General features: G+C 36.7%; 2 protein-coding genes across 8 annotated transcripts in view; one reads left to right on the top strand and one right to left on the bottom strand.

The window, feature by feature from the left end:
* Positions 1-10,305, top strand: part of AGA (aspartylglucosaminidase) — a 24,850-nt gene extending 14,545 nt beyond the window's left edge. For 4 of the 6 annotated variants that reach the window (XM_032444183.1, XM_015861460.2, XM_032444184.1 and 1 more), the window contains exon 9: positions 7,063-10,305. In XM_032444183.1, the coding sequence (XP_032300074.1) occupies positions 7,063-7,232 (170 nt within the window). In that variant the 3' untranslated portion in view covers positions 7,233-10,305. Of the gene's footprint in view, positions 1-1,116; positions 3,093-7,062 lie in introns of those variants that run through there. The other 2 variants (XR_001554925.1, XR_001554926.2) reach the window with 2 other exon arrangements.
* Positions 4,773-22,825, bottom strand: NEIL3 (nei like DNA glycosylase 3). 2 transcript variants are annotated; one of them, XM_015861458.2, is made up of 10 exons: positions 22,752-22,825; positions 20,169-20,284; positions 18,718-18,852; positions 17,407-17,620; positions 16,579-16,653; positions 14,291-14,457; positions 11,197-11,366; positions 9,930-10,344; positions 7,604-7,778; positions 4,773-6,791 (listed from the first exon to the last, which is right to left on the bottom strand). In XM_015861458.2, exons 2-10 carry the CDS (start codon positions 20,192-20,194, stop codon positions 6,615-6,617), a joined length of 1,554 nt encoding a protein of 517 aa, XP_015716944.1. In that variant the 5' UTR covers positions 20,195-20,284; positions 22,752-22,825; the 3' UTR covers positions 4,773-6,614. The 2 variants fall into 2 exon arrangements, with proteins under 2 accessions (XP_015716944.1, XP_015716943.1); XM_015861457.2 differs by lacking the exon at positions 22,752-22,825 and adding an exon at positions 21,368-21,545.
* Positions 22,826-23,648: the final 823 nt, after the last annotated feature.

Raw genomic sequence — 23,648 nt, forward strand, 5'->3', positions numbered from 1 at the left:
ACTTTCCATAAATTAATATTTGTATCAGCAGCACTCTTTCTGAGAATTAAGAAGTGACAAGGAATTAATTAGCCTGTTTTAGTTGCCTAATCAGTTCTTAAGATGTTTTTCTCTTAAGGATTTACAGTAATAGATGAAATACAGCACTGTAGATTAAAAGGGTAAATGTAAAATTTATTATAAACATTTCTAATTCATATACAGTAATGTTTTGTTAATTTGCTTGTTACTGAAAACTAATTTTCATGTTGTGAAGTAGAAGAGGAATTATATTGGAGTAGCTGCGATGCCAACAATCAGTAACTGTTTAAATTCAATTTCTTGCTATTCTTATGAACATGTCAACATGAAATTACACATGATCTTCCTTCTTGGCTGTAATTTTGACAATTTCAGTTACTTCTTAGTCAAAGTGGTAGCTTCACAAAATGAGACTTGAGGCAAGTGACATCACTGTTGCACAGGTTTAAGGATGCTAACAGCTTTTTTGTGTTTATTAGGTTTTTTTTCTTTCCTGTCTGCTCTCTTTTCTGGTGGTTACTTGTCTGCCAGTCCTGGTTCAGGAACTAGGGCGCACCTGAACATCATCTTGCTTTATCCAGCAAACTGTCTTTTCTGTCCTCCATCTGCCGTTTGTGCAGAATAGCAGATGCCTGCATTTCTGTCCAATGGTTCTGCTGTGGGATTCATAAGTGCTGATCAAAGTGCAGTAACAAATAGCTCCAGGGCAATTCAGTTGAAGCTGTTTTGTGGAGGGGTATGTGTCACATCGCTCAGGAATGTGTAGAATACCGTCTCATGCCTCTAGACACATAATTACAGTGGTGGTAATGAAATCCAATGAAAACCTCTATACTGTACAGAGAGTGATTAGCTGGTAAGGATGCTGCAGAGAAGGCTAAGTTTTGAGCTTTGTCCATCTTTGCATGATTTCAGTTAGTTCAAGATTTTGGTGCCCGTGAAAGAGTGATAATACTTCCATCCTGCAGTATGCATTTATGGAATGGAATTGGTTCTGGTGATTTTGCAGCTCAAAAAAAAAAAAAAAAAAAAAAAGTTTGTCTAGTTGAAAACTAACCTTAATTTTTTTTATTTTATTTTTCTTTTTTTTTCTAGCTCTTTCTTGGAGCATGGGTAAATAGGCTATTTTGCTTTACCGTACAGTCACCCAGCTGTTATTACCAACACAAAGCATAATGCAGGAGGAAAAAAACCATGCAGAATAGGAAACTGAGGAATGCAGTAACGTTTTCAGCTGGTGACAGTACATTTTCAGACTGGCAAAAGTAATCGCTTCACAGCTTTTCTGAAGACTGAAATAAGGTGCCTGTCTTTCAAGTAGGCTTCATGATTCAGCCTTCAAGCCCACTCTAACCATTTCTCCCCAGGAAAATTCAGAGTAGTAAGAAATGAGGGTTTGTATTAAGAATTCCCACTTAAAGGAGAATTCTAATAAACTATCTGTTGAAATGTTTCCCTTCTGTCTTGTCACATCTTCCTCTTCTGTATTTTAAGTTGTTAATTCTTTAACATAGAGTTTCTATCTTTAGAATGGGTAAGTGCAGAATCTCCATGCAACAGATTTTTCTATTAAAGCCCTTCTCTTTATTAGAATATGAATTTGACTTTCCTATATGGAGGTTGTATGACTTGAAATGTCATATTTCAAAGCAACTGGGGTTTCACAGTGATTGTGAAAATGTGAGCACTGTGAATTCTTGACTATGTAATTGAAAATCACTGTGATTTATGCTTTGTGTTAATATTATCATATTTTTGGCTGACTGCTGTATTTGGGCTCTCAGGAGGATCTGTCACAGGGCTATCCTGGTTACTGTATCACAAAGAGGTTTAGACCTGAGATAAGTGCCTGTTTGCTCAGCTGAGCTAAGGTATCTCCAATTGCATTCAAAAATAGATGTTAATGTTAATTTGAAAAATCAAGTCTTTTGGAGTTGAGATTAGGAATTCAGTCTTGCATAAAGTTTTATAACAGCAGTGTACTGTTATGATAATGTAAGTGCTAATGCCAGATAAATATTCCATCATTTCAATTCGATATTGGCTAATGGTGCTAGGCAGAACCTTTCCCTTTGTGCGTTCACAGGTGGGATGGAGAATGAATGGGAATCTCGGAGATTGTTCCCGACATGCTCTTTTGGCAAATAGTAGCTGTTGTGAGCGGGCTGTACATCACTCTTCAGTAATGAGTAAACTTGAGCTCTGCTGCAAGTTGGTGGCTCAGCCTCTAGAGCTGCCACACAAGTGGAAGCTTGAGAGCACCATACTGAGCTGCAGAGTTGATTTACTGCCCAGTATTGTTCCTATTCCCAGGAAACAATGCCAACCTCAGCGACAAATTTTTCATCGGTAATTTTGATCAAGCAGCCTAAGCAATCTTTAAATAGAAATTGAAGATAATTACCTAAGCTGTCATTAAAAGGTTCATCTCAATCAGCAGAGCCTGCTAGCTGATTGTCACCTGAAGCCTCGCAATTAACAGAATGACTGGTGTTTTTGACCAGATAGCTGAATGTGGCTTGATTAACAGTGCTGTCTCAAGAATAGCCTTTTTCAGTATTTATTACCATCAGAACTGTCAATCCTGCATACTGCATTATGTTGCAGAGACCTTACAATAGATATAGGTAAGTGGTTGTATGTAAAATAGGCTTTAGCTGGTCTTTGGAGATTTAAGTAACAAAGTTCAAGTGCTTAATTTTTTTCGTGTTCTTTATTTATTGACATAGTATTAAATCAAAAATGAAGTTAATTCATCTGTGAACTCAAGAGACTTTGAATTTGAAATTAATGGGCACTAGGTAAAACGGGAGCAGTGAGTAAAGGAAAAATACTGTTTGTTTTGATTTAAAGCTGTACCTAATTTATTACGTGTGAATGAGCATCTCACTGCTGCGAGCTGGGACTTGCTAAAGAATGTTTCAAGTGTACAATTAGTGATCTAACTGCTATGGTCTTGGTTTGTTTTCTTTTGTTTTGTTTTGCCTCCTTTTGTGTGTGCACATGATTCCTTTTGTGCTGCTGTGTAGAACCAAATAAAGTGTGAAGCTTTGCAGTGGGATCAGCTAATACTCAAGTTGCTGTCCAGTTTCTTTGAAAATCTTATTTGCTATGCATAAACTACAAACTATTGGAGTACAATGAGTTGTTACCTGAAGATGTGATGTTCAAGCTGTTACGCTAAGGCCCACTTTGAGTATTTTTGGAGGTGGCTGGAATCAGCCTTGAGTACAGATGTGTCAGCAAAATGTATGCATCAGCTGGTTTTCAATCCAGTGAAGTGTGCAGTTAGATTCACTCATAAACTGAAGTTGAATGCTGTTTAGTCTGAGCTCAGTACAAAATAGGGTATATTTCCTACCTTTTCCAAATGGATCTTTAATATATGTTCTAAATACTTAAATGAAAATTGGACATAGTAAACAACCTTTCAAACATTAAAGGAATAAAAATAAATACTTGCAGGATATTAACATGCGAGATGTTTAACTTGAGCTTTCATCAGCAAATGTCAATACAAGTGTAGCTGACAGTAAGTAAAATTGCATAGTGCAGAAGGACAAAGGAAAGAGTTGAATAGTCTTAAATCTTCTAGCAAAGGGGTTTTGTTTAGCAAGAAAGAGGGCCCACAGTTGCTCTGAAGTCTATGAAAGACTTTGCCATACCTTTTGATTTCATGTGAAAGTAACAAATGTTTCATACACATATTTAGCAGATGAAAGGATGGCATTTTCCACTTCTTTGAATATCCCCTTCCTCCATTAAACTAAAATGCTTTTAGTTTTTTTTCTGTTCAGAAAAATAAGTGAGAACTAGTGCTGCATTTTACAGTGGCTGCAGAAATAAAGTTGCTTGTAATAGTAAAGGTCTGTATTTACAGCTGCAGTGCAGTCATGACTCAAAACTTGAGTGCATATTTTAGGTATAAATGCATTATTCAGCGAATTAGTAATGTAAGACCACTGCTCCAGGCCTCAGTCTATTTGCTTAATTCATATTGCCATCAAAAATGGTAGTTGTGCATATGTGCGTTAAGAAAAACACATGCCTTTAACAAATAGATGGCAATAAAAGTAATTTAAGTAAGGACACAAAGGGCTGAAAGTAGGAAAATTGTGTGATTCTAATCCATGTCACAACTGGGAAGTAAATATTACTTTGAAAATGAAAGATGTACTCTACTTAAATTTAAACTGTGATAGTAACTAAATTGCCTACTGTAGAGCAGAAAATAGGCATGGCATTTGGACTTTCTGGGTTTGAAGTCTACTTCACATCTTGTGACCTCAGTTTGATCCTCTGTGAGTTTGTCATAAACAAAGTTAGAAGATGGTTAAGTACAAACTTCCATTATAAGTCACACTGTCACACATTATAACACTAATGTCTAAAAAAAAATCTCCAAAACTTGTAATATTTCCAAACAAAATGTTCCAGTAAAGCTAGCTATATAGCTGCAATTATTTTCTTGTTTGAAATGCATCAAGCCAAAGAAGCTTATGTAAGCCTGTCAGTTCTGACAGCCTCCTGGAGAGACTTGTAACACAGACGGTTTCTTGGCTATGTACAGATGCAGGAGGTTAAAGTAACAACACTATGTCATAACCCCAAAGTCTCTGAAAATGACTACATTTTTAAACCATTTACAGTAGATTTCATGAGGAACAGAAACCTTAGGGATAGACAGTTCCTCTTTTGACTGAAAACAGCAGGAATTGTAGATGTTTCAGAAAGTATTATTTTTTTAAAAAAATAACTTTTATTTAAAAATAGATAGATAAAGTGTTATTTTAATAATAACATCCAGATTATTTCTCATGCATTTAAAGTATTCAGACTTCAGGAGAAATTACTTTTTATATAGATGAACAGCTGATCACGACAAAATATTTTGGCTTGTATACATTTCCCTAGTTTAAGCAGGATATAGTACATAATTCATTAAAGAATGGTAAATGTACGTAAAATATATTTTTGCTCTATTGCCCAGGTTAAATTTACACATTGCTTATGCAGTTAATTATTTTCACACACACATGTTCTAGAAATAAGGAAATACAAAAGAAAGTAACAGCAGTAGCTAATAGAAGCACTTAATCCTTTAAGCTAGTGTTATATGTAAACAACTATTCATTTACTTGTCTTGCAGGTAAGATTTGGGTAAAAAAAGAGACATAACAGCCTGTTCTCTTTGAAGTATTAAAGTCTGAAAAAGTCATTCAAGTTCTAGCTTCACTGAGAGCTTCACATTTGTTAAAGGCAAATGATCAAAAATAGTTGTATTTTTCATGTCTAGCTAAACCACTAAAGATTTATCCCTGTGCAAGACACCCAACAACATGTAAAAATAATCACTTTCTCTTAATAATAAATTGTACACATAACAGACAATTTTAAAGATTTAGATGTAAAACCCAAATTAGCATAGGATAGTGATGGTACCATCATAGCAATAAGTATCATTGGTGTCTTTTATATAAAGGATCTTTACCGTGTGAAGTAGCTTGTTTTGTTCTCAGGTTGGGTTCAGTAACCCCACTTTAAATAACAGGCTTCATGAAAGATATATACAGAAGCTGGAAAGAATCCACCAAGCAACATATGGATTATTAAGCCATTATACTTTTCTGCAGTCTGACTTTTTATTTTTTTAAATGAAGATTATCATCTCAAAGAAAGTTTTAAAGGTCTTGAAGTGTGGCATAGGCTACTGAAAGGGGAAAGAATAAAGTCTTCTCTGAAGCTGATGTCAAGGACAAAAATTAATTGGTTTCACTGACAGCATGATGTTGATGCTTTAAACTGGGCTATAGTTCCACAGATTAGAAAACTTAAAAAGTATCATCTTCCCTACCACTCCTTCCAACCAAAAAAACAACCCAAAAGTTAAAGAAAAGCAATACTGAGTGGTGGACCATTTACAAGTTTTCAGTTCTGTTTTAACCACAGAAGTGGACTGATTTTATTACACATTTAACATAATTAAATACCAACCCAAATAAAATGTTAAGATCCAGATTTAAGACATAACTAAGAAAACTTCAGTCATGTTATTAGCTGTGTGGCAGTGTATGTCTGTTTTCCAAATGTAACAAGGTCACGCATTCAGTATAGTAAAGTTTAAAATGTACAGTCTGTTGTTTCTTTGCAAGCTCTGAAGAAATGAAACATGAAGCTGTATTGAAGAACACAGTAAATTTTATTTGTTAAAATACATGTTTACATTTATAAGAGTCTACCAAAAAAAGTACAAATTCAGATTAACTCATCCATTCCATAAGTCATATCAGCTTGAAAATCTGCAGTGCTGACAGTGCAGTGACACTCATATGAAAAATAGAAAGTGGTTCATTTATTTGACTGGAAATATAACAGTGTGACACAATATATTGCAAGTTAGTATGCAGCATACAAGCAATGTTTAATGTTACAGGACTCTAAAAACTGGGATAGAGTAATCTGTAGTTTTCTCTTAGTTATGGGAGCTATTTCACTAATTAATCAGTGAACAGGAAAATCAAAAGTAACAACAAAAGAGAAATGACCAATGAGAGTTGTACTTATCTGTTTCTCAGGATGTCTTAACTATAACATCAAAGAATAGACTGTGTAAATGGCTTATTTTCTGCCCACTGGAAAAAGCCACACTGTTTTTCCTTTCCTAATGGGCACACAAAAAAGTTCCTTCCATTATTGGGACCAAGCTTCAGTACCATCTTCATAACGCATCTTTTGCCATGGTTGCAAAATGGAAAACTCAAGTCAGCCCACTGTCAAAAGAAACAGTTTTAGGCATGATTTTATCATAGATGTTTTAAAATTAAAAAGGGAGATGGATCTACAAGAGAGTCCTTAACAGAAATTCTTGCTACTTAGGATAGTTTGATCTCTCTGGTGATCAGTACACTGCATGCTCTTTAATCAGTGTTAAGTATTTCAACTAGGCTTTGTAAGTTCAACTGATGTTAATGCACAGTTTTCTACAAATTATGACATCACAGTCATTATTGACTTAAATTCATACATTCTTTCTGTTGGTAGGTGACCCAGCTAAACTCTTCCCAGTCACATACATTCACAGTGAGACGCTGGGACCACAGGATGCAGCCATGAAGGCTGGCTTGCACAGCAGCGTAGCTGTGGAACCAACAGACAAGACTACAGGATGTGCCCTCGGAGGTTTTCAAGATTTTGTCTTGACAGAGATATAGCTGATGGCCAGATCTAAAGTTTGCGGCAGTCCTTCAACCCAGAGACTGAACTAAATGAGCTGTACAAGTCTCTCCAAATAAAAAAAATTCTACTATGCATCTGCCTTACAATACACTGAAACAAATTAAGAGCATTTGCATGAACAAGTATGTTCTCAGATGTAAGAGAAGTAACTGAAACAATAGGAGTACAGCCATGATTATACTCTTAGTTTCAATTCATTGTGAACAGATGCGGTCCATGAGGTAATTTTAAACACTTGTGCAGTTACAGATGATTAGGGTAAGGTGGCTGCATGAAAAAGTGTTTGAATTAAAGAAAAAGAAAAACCTTACCTATTAGAAAACAGGCCATGAAATCTTATACTTACTTGAAAATAGTTGCACCGAGTTTCAGTGGGTAGAGGACAGCAATAAAACATCCTGCCCTTGTTTTCTCCGTCCTTCCTCACAGTTCTGAGTTTGCAGAGGTGACCGTGTTTACTGCAGCGAGGAGGGCCTGCGCTCAGCGTATGAATATCATCTGTCGAATTAACTTGAGGTTTGCTGTAATGACAGGTTACAAAATGACTTGTGCATAATGCTAAAGGGATTACCAACACCACAGCCAAAGAACTCACTCCTACTGTTATTATGGCACGCTCAGTGCTTATTTGCATACAATGTCAGCTGAATAACTTAACTTGCTTCTCTAATGTAGACTATTGCTCCTTTAAAGGTGAATGATTACTGAGAGTGAATAATCTAAAAAGCATTACACAAACTTTGCTTGGCAATAGCCTTTGTTTTATGCTATTTCAATGCATTCCTAAATTCAGCTGCAAAACAAAACAAATCATACTTCCTCTGTTATACCACCCACCCTAAATCTCACCACATTTTAATTGAACATTCTGCTTTCAGTGGGAAAAAGATCAACTTCAATTAATTAGTCAGAGTTGAAGGTACTTTGTATGCTTCCCAGAATTTTCCTATTCTCTTTACTAAAAAATTACTGTAATGATTGTATTCTGACAAGAAGTAATCTGGCTAAGGGGAGGGAACAGTGCTGTCTGGGTGGGATAAAGTTTATTTCTTCCTCCCTCTTGATTGAGATAGAGATTATGCGAATGCAATACACAAGGTTTTACTTAAGTATTCTTCTTCATGTTACCATTTCTATGCTCTTTGAAATATTTCTAATATGTTTATAGAGCAGAAAAGCAGTGATGAAGCCACAGGGGAAAAAGATCAATTAGTTATATTCATTCTTGTAAAGTTTTCAACTTAGGAAATTTGTCTGGAAGATTATAGTCCTGTAGACAGCAAAGTTTTATTCCAATACCTCATTAAAACATTCTCCCTACCCCTCATCAGGAAAACACAAAAACAAAACCCCACAAAGCTCACACATTTTGTGGTACAGAGTTTTTTGTCTTGTGTAATGCCGAAGTTAGTGGCCCTTGATAACTACCTGCTATTGTGATTGATATCTAATTTATTCCTTGTGCTCTCTTATTCTCATCCCATCTACATCTTCCCTCTGTAGTCTTCTGAGACAGCAAGTAAAATACTTATTCACAGAGTATCGACGTACTAGCAAGGTCCTGTTTCAAAACTGGTTCTTCAATGCAATAAATAACTTCTGTACTTCAGAACAGACACAGGACTGAGAATGCTGTAGTGTATCAGAAACATCTTTTACATTCATCCTCCATAATTTACCACCATCAGTGAAATCTACCTTGCACTCCCATTACTGCTGTATATGTCTGCCCAAGTTTTCCTTAACAATCCTATCACGTTCTCACATTTCTCTTCACTGGAAGTGGATGTGTCTGAACAAACTGCAACTTAATTCAGGATAGGTGGAGCATTAAAGTAATTCCGTATGGGATAGGGAGAAGAGTTAAGAGAAAATAGCAACAGTAGGTTCATTAAGTTACCTTGAACAGAAGTTTGTATTATGAAAAGAAGCTGAAAATTGCTAGCTGACAAATACTTTCAACTAAAACATACAAGTAATTCAGTTACTTTCATTATGGTCTGAGAATTCACGCATTTTAAGTAAGATAGTAAATCCGTTTCTAGCATCTCTAACTTATTTTTAGATAGCTAGCACATTTTAAGGATGTTCCATCATCTACCCATTTCTTTTTAGGTTATAATTAAGAAACATATTGAGCGTACATTCTTTTGCAAATAATGAAAGCAAAAGACTAGAGATCCTGTGTTCACACAAGGAAAACAAGTTAATCAGGGTAGTAGAGACAAAGCAATCACCTGCCTAGTAAGTACTTTAGAAAGGATCATCAGTTTGCATATTTGTAATCTTTCACAATGGTTTCAAGATCCCTCCAAACAAATAGTGAAGGCAAGCAATGATCAGAGAACTCCTTTGGTAGAACTGTGCTAGTTTACCTACTTGAGCAAATCTTTTTTATTCATGAGAATACCTGGACTATGAACAGCTGTTCAATTAACAGCAGTACTGGACAGGTGCCAGACTCAGGACTTCCAGCTACAGCCTGGATCCTTCAGTGCTTTTGAAGTTTCAGTGTAGTTTTAGTTACTCAAGAGGAAATTACCTTTGGCAGAAATCCAAAGACAGCACTGTGTGAACTCCACAGCACAATATTTCATTCATCTTCAGGGGTAAAGATTGTTTATATAATTACAAATAAAACTCAAAACTTGATTATATTTTAGAATACATACCCAGTTGTTACACTGTGTTGGTGAACAGAAGGTACATGATGAGTTTTCTGCTTCTTCTTTAAGGGTTTGAAAGAGAGAGGCTGCTGGCAAGAAGATGAAGCCACAGAAGTTACATTCGCTGAGCAATAATTGTCTATACTACTTCTTCCAGAGGGGTGGATGTTATTTTGATTCTGGCTAAAATTGCCTTTTGGAGTAACATACTCAGAGCATCCATTGGATACTTGGATATCATCTTTCAACACTGCTTTATTACCAAGATCTGTTAGGACAAGAGTTGTATTTCCAAATGCAGCTTGCCTGTTGATCTTTATTTCTGTGCTTGGTTTTCTGAAGTCATTACAAGGATATTTCATGAGATATCTGTTAAAGTCTGCAGAATCTTCAGTGTTCTTTGTCTTCAATGAAAAACTCACTGTGCAAAATGTGAAATAAATACAGCATTAGTTTTTGAGGTAGAAAAGTTTCAGTACAGAACGATTAAAGGATTAGCTTTACCCCTAACACCACACACTCATAACTCTAGACTTTGTTCCTTGGAATACATGTATCAGTTCAAAAAAGGAATGAGACTCTTGAGTCAAATTCTTGTATATCCCTTCACTGAACATTTTAATCACTTTTCTACAAAAGGTGAAGGAGAATGCAAAGTTCCTCTTCAGAAAGAAAACAGGTCTCAGTGGAAAGTCTGTCCACTACCTCTCTTATCTCTTCTTAATATCTAAATTCTACAGAAATCTGCACAGAAGGTAGCAATCTCTATGTCCTCTTATAGGTCTTGTTCACATCTGCTTTCTACCCACCGAGAGGTCTCGATAGCATCATTAAAGATGCTGTAGGAAATATCAACAAATTTAGCCCCAAATCCTCCTTAATCTGTACTCAGAGTTTTGTTCACTTGAAGGAATGTGAATTACTTTTCTGCACCACGCCAGGCGTTTCCTACAGATGTCTAACAATTTTAATGAGAGTTTAAAGTATTGTATTTTGTTTCACTCTTTGCTCCAGCAAAAACAAACGGTCACCACAGAGACTTGTCTATAGAACCTGCAAACAATGCATGAAGGCAAGACACTTTTAGGGTTTAAGACAAGACAGATTCTATGATCACCTGTGTAAGATTTCCTCTAAATCCAACTTTAAATGTGATAAAGTTATATAAATACAATTCACAGTAAGTCATTTCTAGAGTTCTATAATTGTAAAACCTACACCAAAACCACAACCCTCCTTCCCCCAGAACAGGCTCCAGGCAATCTTTCAATACCTTCAGGCCTTGAAGTCAAACAGGCATCACAAGCTTCAGCAGAAGGCTTGTTTATTAGGGTACAGCGTATACACGTCCACTCTTCCTCACAATTCTGAGCTACATGTTCATTAGAACATGACCCCCTGCCACATGCCCAGCCAATTAGGCTATTTCTAGTTGGCAGTTTGCTGTGAAACAGAAGAACGATGTTAGTCTTTTGTGACGTTTCCTCTACAAATTACCTTACATCACTATGTTCAGGGAGGCGAGAACATAGAGAACAAGTAGTACAGCATGCTATACCTGCCTAACAGCATGTCACTGTAAGAGTTTGATTTTCTTCCTTACCTAGAAGGCATCTCTTTCCCAATATTCAGCTTTCCCCAATAAATCTTTCCCAATATTCAAACTAACACTGACAGAAAGTTAACAATGAACAGAGAAACCCTGCAACACAATGCCCCAGCCTCTCTCAATTTCCCTACTGTTCTCGAGTAGCAAGAAATTCAGCAAGAAAGGACAACCAATTCTGTACCTTAACCCCCCAATCTGTTGTACAGAATATTTACTAGCAGATGCATTACTGAATTAAGAACTATTCAGACAGTCACAATCTAACAAATTTCAACAATTTTTTTCCCCCTCTCATGTAAATGGCACCCATTAGGCCACTCTGTCATAAAAGCCAACATAACTGAAAATGTTTAAGTTATAAAAATCTTTCTTTTGTGTCTCCATTTCCTTTTTTTTTTTTTTAAACATTTAGGTGTCTTTGCAGTTATTACTGGTGAGACAAAGCTGTACTGCAAATGTTTCTGAAGAGTTTATCTGTAGTTACTTTCTTTTAAGTTACTGTATTCATATGCTGGTACTTTTATTTAGAACTGTAGTTAATGTTTTAGGCACTGCATGCTACAAATGGCTAGTTTTATCTTACTATTCAAAAACTGTTAGCACATGAAATGAAATGATCAGCTCAATGACATGCAAAATTTTAGGTACTAAATTTGCTAAATTTGCCAAGTCATCAAACATTTGTCTCCATAGTTGGTGAACTGTTGTGGCACTCCTTAGACTTTTACTTACTCTGTAATTATCACTCTCCTTAACAGACATTACAGTATCATCCCAAAATACTGGGGTAGAGAACAAAAGAGGCCAACCAGTAGTAAAAATAACCATTTTTAATACATTATTAGATCATTTCTGCTAGTCAGCTGTCAAGGATTTGTTATGAGACTGAAATTGTTCAGCATATCATCTTTGCAAGTATAATACTTCTCCCCTCAACAATTTAGATATTGCTTATAATGGGTACTGTCTTTATTTTGTCATTTGAGCAAAAACATAAGCTCCTGGACTTAACACAGGAATCACTGAGTTAAATACTGCAGTTTCTCATCTGTACAAAGTCAATTTGATTACATGGGCTGCTTTTTATCTTCAAACATGAGAAGGTTGGATTTGCAGGAAAGCCACCTAAGAGATAAAGACACTTTAAAGTAGTAAAATTTACTGTGTAGCAGAAAGAGCAGTAGAATGCAGCAGTCCGACCATAAGAATAAAGACAGTACCAGAAACAGCCTTGCAGGGAGGTCACTCCAAAAGTAATGCCTCCTGTTTATTTCTGAGGAACTACCACAGATCCAAAGAGCACAATAGCACTACCCAACAGAGCAGATTATCACCTGCAAAACACTATTTTTCAGCACAGTGACTACCAGTAGCTACCCAATTTCATCACTGACAAATAAGATCTTGTACAAATCCACATGGTTGTTCTGAACATGGTTTGTCTTTCACTTCACTGTTGCCAGTGCTGAAAGTAAGAGACAGTACATCCAGGACAGCCTTCATATTTCCATAGCTACCATTACGACAACTTTAAAACACACTATTGCTTAGTTGTTTGTTTTCATAAAGACACTGCTTGTTCTAAAATGCAGAAAAAGTTACTCCTTCCCCTTGCATCATTTCCTTGTTGTGTGCCTCAGTGGAACATTTCCACCTCCCTATTGTTTTTCAAAGTACTTCTCATAACTATTAGGAAAAACACCAACAACCCAGGAGATTGATTTTATCAGCACGTGAAATATTTATTTTCTATGCCGTAATTGTTTATGTTTATCTGCGCTGAGAAGTGATTTTTAAGCATTACACAAAATCCCTTTGGCCATATGAATCTTGAAATTTGGGAGTGAGAGTAGCACAGTAAGATAATTTGGTGTAAAACTTCTATATCTTCCTGTATATCTTAAAAACTTTTCTGTCTTTATACATATATACATACACACTAATGAAAGCAAAGTCTTTAAAATGGAAATTGTGTGTCTTTCATGAGATTGACAGAGCTCAGTACTAAAAAGCAAGATTCTGAGTCCTCAGATGAAAATTTTCAAGAATAACTTAGGTGTGGAAGAATCTGTGAGTAAGGTGCTTTTGAAACTTTTACCTTTTGCCCTTTTGTGATATCAAATGCATTTTGTGCTTTTTCTGAAATAAAAGGCTGCTGCTAGCACAATTTATATGGAACTGAAAGTCTCTGTGGCACACTTATAGTAAAAGCTTTCCAGAACTGTTTAAAAGGAAAAAAAGTCTAAAGCTCTACAGCACTTGCTGCATTCTGAATTCACTTTTGCTTTTCCTTAGTATCTCTCTACATCCAGAACAAAATTATGTAGATGCAGTTGCTTAGATATTCCTGAGGGCCTTCCTATAACAAGGGAGAGAGACACAGATTCCTACCTTCCTCATGCTATTCAACTCACTCACATGTAAGCATCCAAGCCTATTATGTTTCTAACTGAGAAGAGAGAATAATTTTTCTAAACACTGTGAATAAATTAGAATATTTTTTGTTGTTTTTATGATTTCCATGTTTGATTAGTTAGTTTATTACAGAAGGGATCTTTAAAATAAGTACTCTAATCAAAGCTTTTAACCATTTTCAGCAATGTCCAAAACGTTATTATATTCTTTTTAACAAATACAAGTGAGCTTAGATTTAAAACACATACTGGTTTGCATGCAGACATTCTAATTGCTATCTGTTGCTATCATAACAGCACTTTCAGGATATCAGTACCTAAGTGTTATAAAGTCATCATCATACCTAACATTGACAAGCTGGGGATCAGCCTTTTGACATCGAGAGCAGAAGTAAGTCATCCTGTTATTCACTCCTAAACGACACACAGTGATTTTCTCATTGCACTGACCACACATTTGGCGCCTGTACACTTTGTAGTGTTTGTAGAGTGGAGCTCCAGTTTTGCGGCACTAAAATAGAACATATTTAAAACCCAAGTTACAGATACTATATAAATTCTGGTAGCTTCTCTACAGCTCATCTGAAACTAAAATAATAATAATAAAAAAAAGCTGTGTAGACAGAAAGCTTAATGACTAAACAAATATATTAAAGGCATGTCCATGAGGGCTATGTCCTGTATTTCATCTTCTTTTATTTAAAAAACTAACATTAAATCTGGTATAAAGTAGGTGCAAAGTTTTCTGAATATTGGTATAAAGGAAGAAATACACAGAAAACACATTGGCATGGCATCAAGAGATATATGCTAGGGATCCCTTGCATTTAGATGGACCATCTATCTTTGATTTAACACTAGTCTTCTTTGACCTGTCAGCTGCAAGAATACACATGCAGAGCCCATGAGCTCCAATCAACACAGCAGAGAAAATGAATAAGAGTCAGCTTGAGCCCAGTAAAGTTGCTGAGTTTTATCCTACAGCTCATCACACCAGACAGGCTGGCTTGTGAAATGCTTGTTGGCACAATGGCAAGATCCCCATCCCCAGGAGCTGGCAGAAAGTCACGTTAAAGTAAGAAAAGAACAAACTCAAAGGGCACAGTGACCTAATGAGACCCCAAAGATCTGACAAGTAGGCGTATTTCATGAGACAATTCATGTAAAGTCAACACAGGCATACCCCAGCTAAAACTGACAGAAGGAAAAACAAAGTCAGGAAGAGTCCAGTAGAGATACAGCCAATAATTCAGTCAGAAGGAATTAGCAGTAAAGTGTTTGCATTCATAAGCAAGTTTTTGCAGATTTATCCTTAGAAGCCCATTTTTTATTAGTCTTGTTCCATTGGTTATTAAAACCAGATAAAGCAACAGCTTACAACATGAACAAAGTCCCACATACTCCTATCTGTAAGGTGTTAAACTACAAATCAAAGTGTAGAATGATTATTACAAGAATTACAGTATAACAACATTCTATAAACAATGATCACCACTACCATATATTTATCTATTTTTGTAATGTTTTTATTCTTAACAAGTACTTAACTGGTGAATACTTGGTAGGTTTAGTTATAAAAGTTTAAGGTAGGTAAACCAAGCTACAGAAAATGTAAATTTTTTATTGTTAGTCTAAATGCTTGTGACACAATTACGCTTCTTAGTATTATATGCTGATACAGAACCACTTGCTCTCTCTTTATTGGTAGGCTTCCCTATGGAGTTTGGATGATGAAAATATTTCTCTAGCTAGACTAAACACTACTCTTTGGAAGGTTAACAGAAAGCAGGGATTTAAATAGACTAAAATGAAATACATTTATAACCTCTACCATTGAAAGACTGTATTAGAACCTTTCAATCTTTTCCTCCTAGCCTACCAAAAAGAACTTTTAGCAACTCTAGCTCCTTATCTTTCATGAAGAACTTTGAGAAAACAGACAAGCATTTCGTTCCTCTGCATGCAGCTTAAAGAAAAACATTCAAAAAATAAAAGCAACAAGATACAAGAATTAGGCTCAATTCTTTCATTCTGTTTTGGAAAGAGGAAGAGCAACCAGGAACTACAGGGTAGAAAACACAAGAGATTAAATCCTATTGAAGATGTGGCAGTAGGGAAAAGCTTGAGTTTATTTTGCTTTATCAACTGAAGAAAATGTCACAGTTAGGAAGAAATATTGTTAAGATTTACAATGTATTCACTCATAAATGTACTTCTCATTTCAAGTTTCATAAAGCTGCATTAATTGAATTCCCTTAAAAGAATTCCCAGGGGCAACCTCTAGCTCCCAGTGTGAAGAGTGACCATTGTCACTTTACACGCACGTGTTTAACCTCTATTAATTCTGATGTATTGAGTGACTTCACAGCACATGTACAGCAAAACTGTACTGAATTGGCCCACACACACTCTTCCTGTTGCAAGTGGGCCAAAGCTCTGCACATTCTTACAGTCTAGATTTCCCCACTTTTCCATCTCTAGAAAATCTGCGATAAATAGAGAACATCCAAGCAAGACTCCTATTCACTGAAACACTTTGTTTCATTTGTTTTCCTCTTTCCCCTGGTTGATCAAATATAGCTGTGATGCTGGAATCAAGTTTTGGAGGTTTCTTAAAAATATCCATCCATACCTTATAAAAAAGCAGGGTAAAGTCACGTGTCATTTTCACTAAGTGACGTATGTGCTCATCTGTCAGTTGGCAAACCTGCAAATAATACAAATACAATTTTTACAATATTGCTATATCAACTAACAACATTAATGATAAATGTAAAGACACAAGCACTCCAAATGCTGCCTTCTTATTGACCTAAGAGTTCCTGATAATAGAAATCGTATGAACTAGCAACTCTGAATTTGCTCTGCTGGTTGCACAGAGACGACTCCCCTTGAACTTAGAAGTCACTTCAAAAGGATAGTCATCATATCCATGAATGCAATCATACAACTCTAATTAAGGTTAAAATTCACACTTATCCTACAAAGAAGTTCCAGAAATAGTATGTTTAACAATTACTCCCACTATTTTCACCTGCTGTTCTCTACATTCTATGTAATCTCAGTTCCCTTTGCTAACATCAGACTACTTTGCTGCAGAAAGGAGCAAAGAAACCCTAGGCAGTCTTAATTTTATTTATAGGCTGACAATTTAAAGACAGCACAACATGATGCTGAACAAAGACGGGACTTGAAGGTAAAGTTAATTCTCTATAAAAGAAGTTCCAAGCTGTAAGAAAGGCTTGGTGCAATAGATGTCTAACCTGGGAGACAGGAGCAATAATAACAGGTTCCAAGGAAAGCCATATCAAGTTATTCCAATCAGAATGATAGAACTACAATTTAGTTAACAATAGATGAGAAAACAAAGAAGATTAGAAGATAAAATGTTATGTTTATATATATTTATTCTCCTAATACCTTGGGATAATTAAAAAGAATCTTGATGCAATCCACCTACTTTAGCAGCTGGATGGAGACCGCTGTCAAATAGTGCTTCATTTTTTATGATATTTCCAACTCCAGGTAATACTGTTTGATCCAGTAACACATCACATAACATCTGGGTTTTCTGCTGCTTTACCTCACTTTCTGCTCTTAAGAAGCTAAACTTTGAAGAGCACACATCCAAGCTTTCCATCATTCTCACTTTCTGCTCACACTCTGCTGCATTTCTGGAAGAGAAAAACCAACAGAAATGTTTTTAGTAAATCTTACTTATAAGATAATTTAGCAATTGTTTTTTTTTTCCTTAAATCATACATGACAGCGTAACAGGTTATTATTTGCAGATAATACAAAGCGTAAAAATACTACCTACAGGAAGAGGCACAGAAATATCAACCACTCCACTGCAAGACAGTGCAATGATACATATATAGAACATACAAGTATCTGTCCAACATACAAGAAATCATCCTCATTTGATTCAAATTAGCTTGAAAACTAGTTGTTAAATGTGCTTGCAACATGATAATCATGCAACCATAATGTAAGAATGAGTTCATGGCTTCAGTAGGTTTCAACATGAAAAGGAAATGTTTTCTTAAACTTCGATTATTAGGCTAACTATAACCAAACTGAAGAACAAATAGTTGCAAGAAATACAGTAGAAGTTCTCAGTCTTGCAGGAGCTTAGCTGTTCCACAGTATTAAGCTTATATATGATATATCTATGCTATTTGAATTTACATGTTTTTATTTTTTCCCCACCAAACAATTTAGAATGTTTTAGAATTAAGCTTGTTACATTAGTTTCACTAGAAGCAGGAAGTACAGTGCTAAAGGACAAATATTGCTACATAAACATTAATTAGTAAAATGATAGCAATTTGCTGTCAAAAAACCCAACAAACATAACCTTAGGGCCATAGAAGTTTGAAAACAGTAAGTAATTGCTACAGATACTTATTCTTGCTAAGAAAGTTACACTTAAAATTGAAGTAATGGGTTCCAGCTTGCAGATCAGAGGGATGAATTAAATCCAAGTTTCATTAGCAGTCTTGACAATATCTATTGAAGCTATGGTATAGAACTAATTCAGCTGCATGCAAACTGTGATACAAAAATGACAAAATTAAATTTCCATACCAATCAACATTTTAGGAAGTTCTGATTTATTTCTTTTACTTATGATGGCTTTCAGCCAAACATGGTATGATTTTTTATTTTTTACTTCATTCTTAGAATGTGATAAACCAAGCTGCATTTTTTCCCCCTCTTGTTTTGTTGTTTTCTGTTGTTATTTAAAGTTGATTAGTTTCTGCTTTACCTATACTCTGCTGTCACCTCAAAGAAACAAATAATATCTTCTGTAAGCTGTATCTCCAAAACTGGTAATGCTCCATTTCTGTCTTTGCTTCCATCAGGATTAACACGCATGGAACCATTCATACCAAAGTGAATCCTTGAAAAGAAAGAAAATGCTTATGGGTATTTATTCTTAACGTTTTCAAGCATTTGCTTGTCTGGATTTTACAGTTACGAGCTCTTCTCACCTAACCAAGTCAGTAAGCATGTACATAAATTCTAGCCATTAAGAGAAACACAGCAACAGACTACATGTTCACAGAGGTTAATTTACAGAGAAAAGTGCAATATTTTGTAGACAAACAAATACTTAATGACAAAATAAACTCAACATCTGATGTATGTACCTTTTTAAGCTCTCCTTGCCACTTACCAGGAATGGGCATGTTATATAATTGTAGTCAAGTTAAGGCAACGTTTCAGTAGGCATTGTCTAAAGCCAACTCCTTATGTAACATCCTTATATCTTTTACTCATTAATCTTGAAATATCTGTGACCAAAGCTTTCTCCTTACAAAACAGTTCAGTTAGTTTAGTTACCCCATCTGCATTTGCTTCTATTACCTATTGACAGCTCTGAAGTGTCATTAACTAGTCAAGAAAAGTATAAACCAAAACCTTGCACTAAAACTTTGAGAAAGTTCCTTTTAAAGACCGCATTCATGATCATGTCATTAGCCAAGCTTCACTACACTGTTTAAAAGAAACATTGAAATTAGTTGCCAGTCAGCTCATGGCAAGAAGAAACTAATTTATGATCATTACTATCTTAATATTAGAAAGCCTTAAGAAAGTTACAAGATTTCACTCTATTGTGTTTCATTACCTTTATTTGCTGAAATCAAGCAAAAAATTCCTATTTTAATTACAAATAGAAAAAAGCACTAATTAAACTCAGGATCTATTATTCAATTATAGCTTGTAGTAAGGAAGTGATTTTCTCTTTTTATTCAAAGCAAAAGTTTTTAGAATCAGTGCCATACAGCATTGTAAGTGCTTTTTGTTTGATCCACTTTTTTGCCTAAGAGTTCACCAGTAACACATTTCTCCCTCACAGACACTGTCTTATGAAAACCTGGAAAATAAGACCATCTTAAAGCTGCAGTTAGAAGTCTTCTATACAACATTAAGGGGTTCTTAAACCATCAAGACCTCTAAGTAATACTCTTTAGAATGAACTTTGAGTGATGTTCTTTTGATATACTGCAGTAACTACTATGCTGAAAGTAGTATTAAGAGATCAAAGACTCCATTACAAAGAGCTACAGATAGTTACAGAGAGTTTCAAGCACTTGAAGTGAGGACGTACAGAAGTTTCTCCATAACACTAACTTCCAAATCGCTGGACATGACAAAAGCAAGAACAAAAAGATCCCCTGAAAATGCATGGTAAACCTTCTTTTTAGCTCTTACCTCAGAGCTTTTTGATCAAAATACATAAAAAGCTCCTTTCCCAATGTTTCCACACCCCTGAAAACTTGTCCAGTAAGGAAATCATGACTAGAGGCTCTCTCCTCACTTGCAGCAGTCTGAAAATGAGCACACAAAAAGATTAAAACAGAATGAACAAATGCTGAACTTCACAAGTTTCTGACAGCTTGTTTTCCTCACCTGTCAAGGTCCCGCTGAATGGGGACTCAAGGTCTCTAAAGGTCCCTTTCAGGAGTTATTAACTGAATGGAAAAACAGGTTTTGTTTTTTTACATGACATGAACACCATTTATTTTGCCTATTATTGAAATAAGAAAGCACCCCCATTTCACCCTCACATCAACTGTTAACCCTTTCCAATAAAAGTATGCGAGTAAGAGAAGACACGGTAAGGTTTCTTTTCACTTCAATCCACTCAGGTTTGTTTAAAATAAACCAGAGTAAGAAGAGACAGGGATGAAAAACGAACTTGACTTTCAAAATATTCCAAGTAAATCCTTGTCAGTTCAGCACTGATAGCACAGCGTGGCTGCCCTCGGTACTGTCTCAGCAGTGGCCCAAGCCTCGGCGATGGTTTCGGCTCGGGCTGTAAACACGCGAGCGCCCCGTGATGGCCATTTGCTGACGAATAAAGGCAATCAGAGCTGACCTCTGCAGCGCTACGTAAGCAGCACCGAAGGGAATGCAATTTCTCTATGAAATTAGAAGAGTAAGTCCTTACTTCTAAAAAGCTTAGCCCCAAGGGATACAAAGCTACAGACTAACTTGCTGACGGCTTGATTTGAACAGGCATATCTAGAACTACACTCTTTCTTAAGTTTGTTTAGGCATTACCTTCCTGAACCTAAGTCACAAGTTCTTGTACCCTGCCTTACCTACACCAAGGAGGGTGTATGCGTGCTGGGAAGCTAGCTCCCCAGCCTTCTGCCCGTGGGTACCCAGCATACTTGCTTACGATGAAAGTACACACAGCCCCGCGCAGCAGAGCACTAACAGTTAAGGCAAACAACCCCAGCCACCCCCCTAGCAAGAATCAGTCTATATCGCAGCCCGTTTTGCTACCAGAAGAGTTCACAAGCCCCAACAAGTCTGAATCGAAGCAAACGAAAGCACATCTGAAAGCCCCCCCGGCCCCGCTCCTACGGACACTGCAGAATTGGAGCTCGCCCCCTGTTGCTCACCGCAGCGAGAGCTCCGGCCGGCAGAGCGCTGCCCCGCGCGCTGCGCACCGCCTGCCCACGGCGCACTCTCGCCCGCAGGCGTTCCGCGAACAGCGCGCAGCACGGGCCCTCCACCATGGCGCCTCCTCTGCCCTTCAAATCTCCCGCTCGCTGGGAGGCGGAGCTGCCGGACCGAGCCGCCCTGGTGAGTGCCGAGGGAGACGAATGTCCCGGCGTAGCCCTGCAGCGCCCCGAGGGGGGGGTGGTTACGTCGCCGAGTTTGCGCTTACTGTCCTGACGTGCTCAGGATGCGGTGTGGTTTGAATCTGAAACGCTTTTCTCGGCTGTGAGCAAAAGCCTTATGAACATTAAGCGAAAGGCTTTGTTTTGTGAGACCCTTCAGATACAATATATCTTGTATATATCTTGCTTATTTTTCTTCTTAAGAATGCAGTTCTAATGCATCTAATGGTCATGGAATGGTTTAAGTTAGGAGTGACCCTTAAGATCATCTCGTTCCAACCCCCTGCTGCAGGCAAGGACACCTCCTAAAGACCAGGTTGCTCGCAGCCCCATCCAGCCTAGTCTTGCATCCTTCCAGGGAGGGGGCATCCCCAGTCTCACTGGGCAACCTGTTCCAGGGTCTCACCATCCTCACAGTAAATAATTTCTTTCCAATATCCAGTCTAAATCTACCCTCTTCCAATTTAAAGCCATTTCTCCTCATCCTGGAGCTGCATGCACTTATAAAATGCCTGATTAGCAATTTCAGGCTTCCTGTTGTTCCCCAAAACAGCCTTGCAAGTGTGTCTTTTTGTAGGACTAACAATGCATAACTGAAAACTAATTACAGCCATTAAGGGAGTCCATATTTAACTTTTTTTCCTGTTAAGGCTCAGGCCTTGAATACAGCGTGGGAAATTCCTGAAAGAAGAACTTCTATTTCCCTTAAAGGGGGTGACTAAATTAAGTTTACCAAAATAAAAATATGAGTTCAGATATGCTATTGAATGAATTTAGTAAATGCTACTATATAACTAGGATACACTAATAAATCCTTTTCCTTTTTTTTTTTTTCCTTTTTTTTAATATTTCTTTTTTCCTTTTTTTGTGGTTAGCATTATAATTTTAAGTAATAAGTACAAGAGAATTAAACTCCCTAATCAGAGAGCAGAGATCCAAAAACATGGATAAACTCAGACTTCCTTCCTAGGCTGTTAGAAATCAGTGCTTAACACAATTTTCTACATTCACATGTAAATACCTTAACAACATTCCAACAGCTCCCATTATTTGGTTATTAAATATACCGTACTCTGTGATCAGGGAATTTATAATTCGTAAGGTGTAATGATACAAAGACAGTAACAGATATTCAAAAGGTTATTTATAAGGAAAAACTCACCAATACAGATACCTTTTCTGGGATAATGCTGAGGCAAACTCCACCAGGGAGCAGTCTTTAAGAGATGCTGCATTAGTGGTGGTCAGCCCTTAAATGAGGTCTAGAGGAGACGGAGTCAAGCCCCACCTTCCAGGAGCACAGCATAATTACTCTCACCTGTGCTCCCACAGCTGACCCAGCACTTGCCTCAGCTGATTAATCAGAGGTTCAGGCTGTGATTACCAATTTCCCGTACATAACTGGATATTTTTTTCTGTGAATGGCTTCTGTAATATGTTACAGAAGGTTGGGCTTTTAATTCCACATCTAATTTCCAAATAGACATTCCAATGGTGACCATTTAATAAGGTTCTACACTCTTTCCTGCCCATGTACACAAGTGAATTTTAATTAGAGAATGTGGAATAACTCAACTTTTGTGTGCAGTTTTCTCACTAGAAGTTGAACTCAAGCTTCATACAAAATGTTGTAGGTGAGCTTTATATTAAAGTATCTGATGGTGGTTGATAAAGATTTGGGACTTTCATTACTTTAAGAAAAGCATTAGGAATGCATTTGAAATAGAAGTGTGGTGGCAGCACAGTAAGATATACCAGTCTGACAGCTTTATGGTTTCAAACAAACGATCAATGCTGAGCTCTAAAGTAAATGCCTTTTTCCCAGTTTGAAGGACCACCATAACAGAATTAGTAGCGCAACAACACATCATCAGTAGGGTAAAACTAACCTGTTTCATGACAGTCTAAGCACAGCTCACGTTCCCGATTAGTGGGTGAATAATCCAATGCTTGGTGAGTTCTGCATAACAGCTGAATGAGCATCAGCGATTGAGGAAAATTGCTGCTGATAAAGATTTTAAATAACATGTAGGGCAGTCAAGATAGAAATACATAACCA

Source organism: Coturnix japonica, chromosome 4 (genome assembly GCF_001577835.2).
Source record: "Coturnix japonica isolate 7356 chromosome 4, Coturnix japonica 2.1, whole genome shotgun sequence".
Taxonomy (NCBI): domain Eukaryota; kingdom Metazoa; phylum Chordata; class Aves; order Galliformes; family Phasianidae; genus Coturnix; species Coturnix japonica.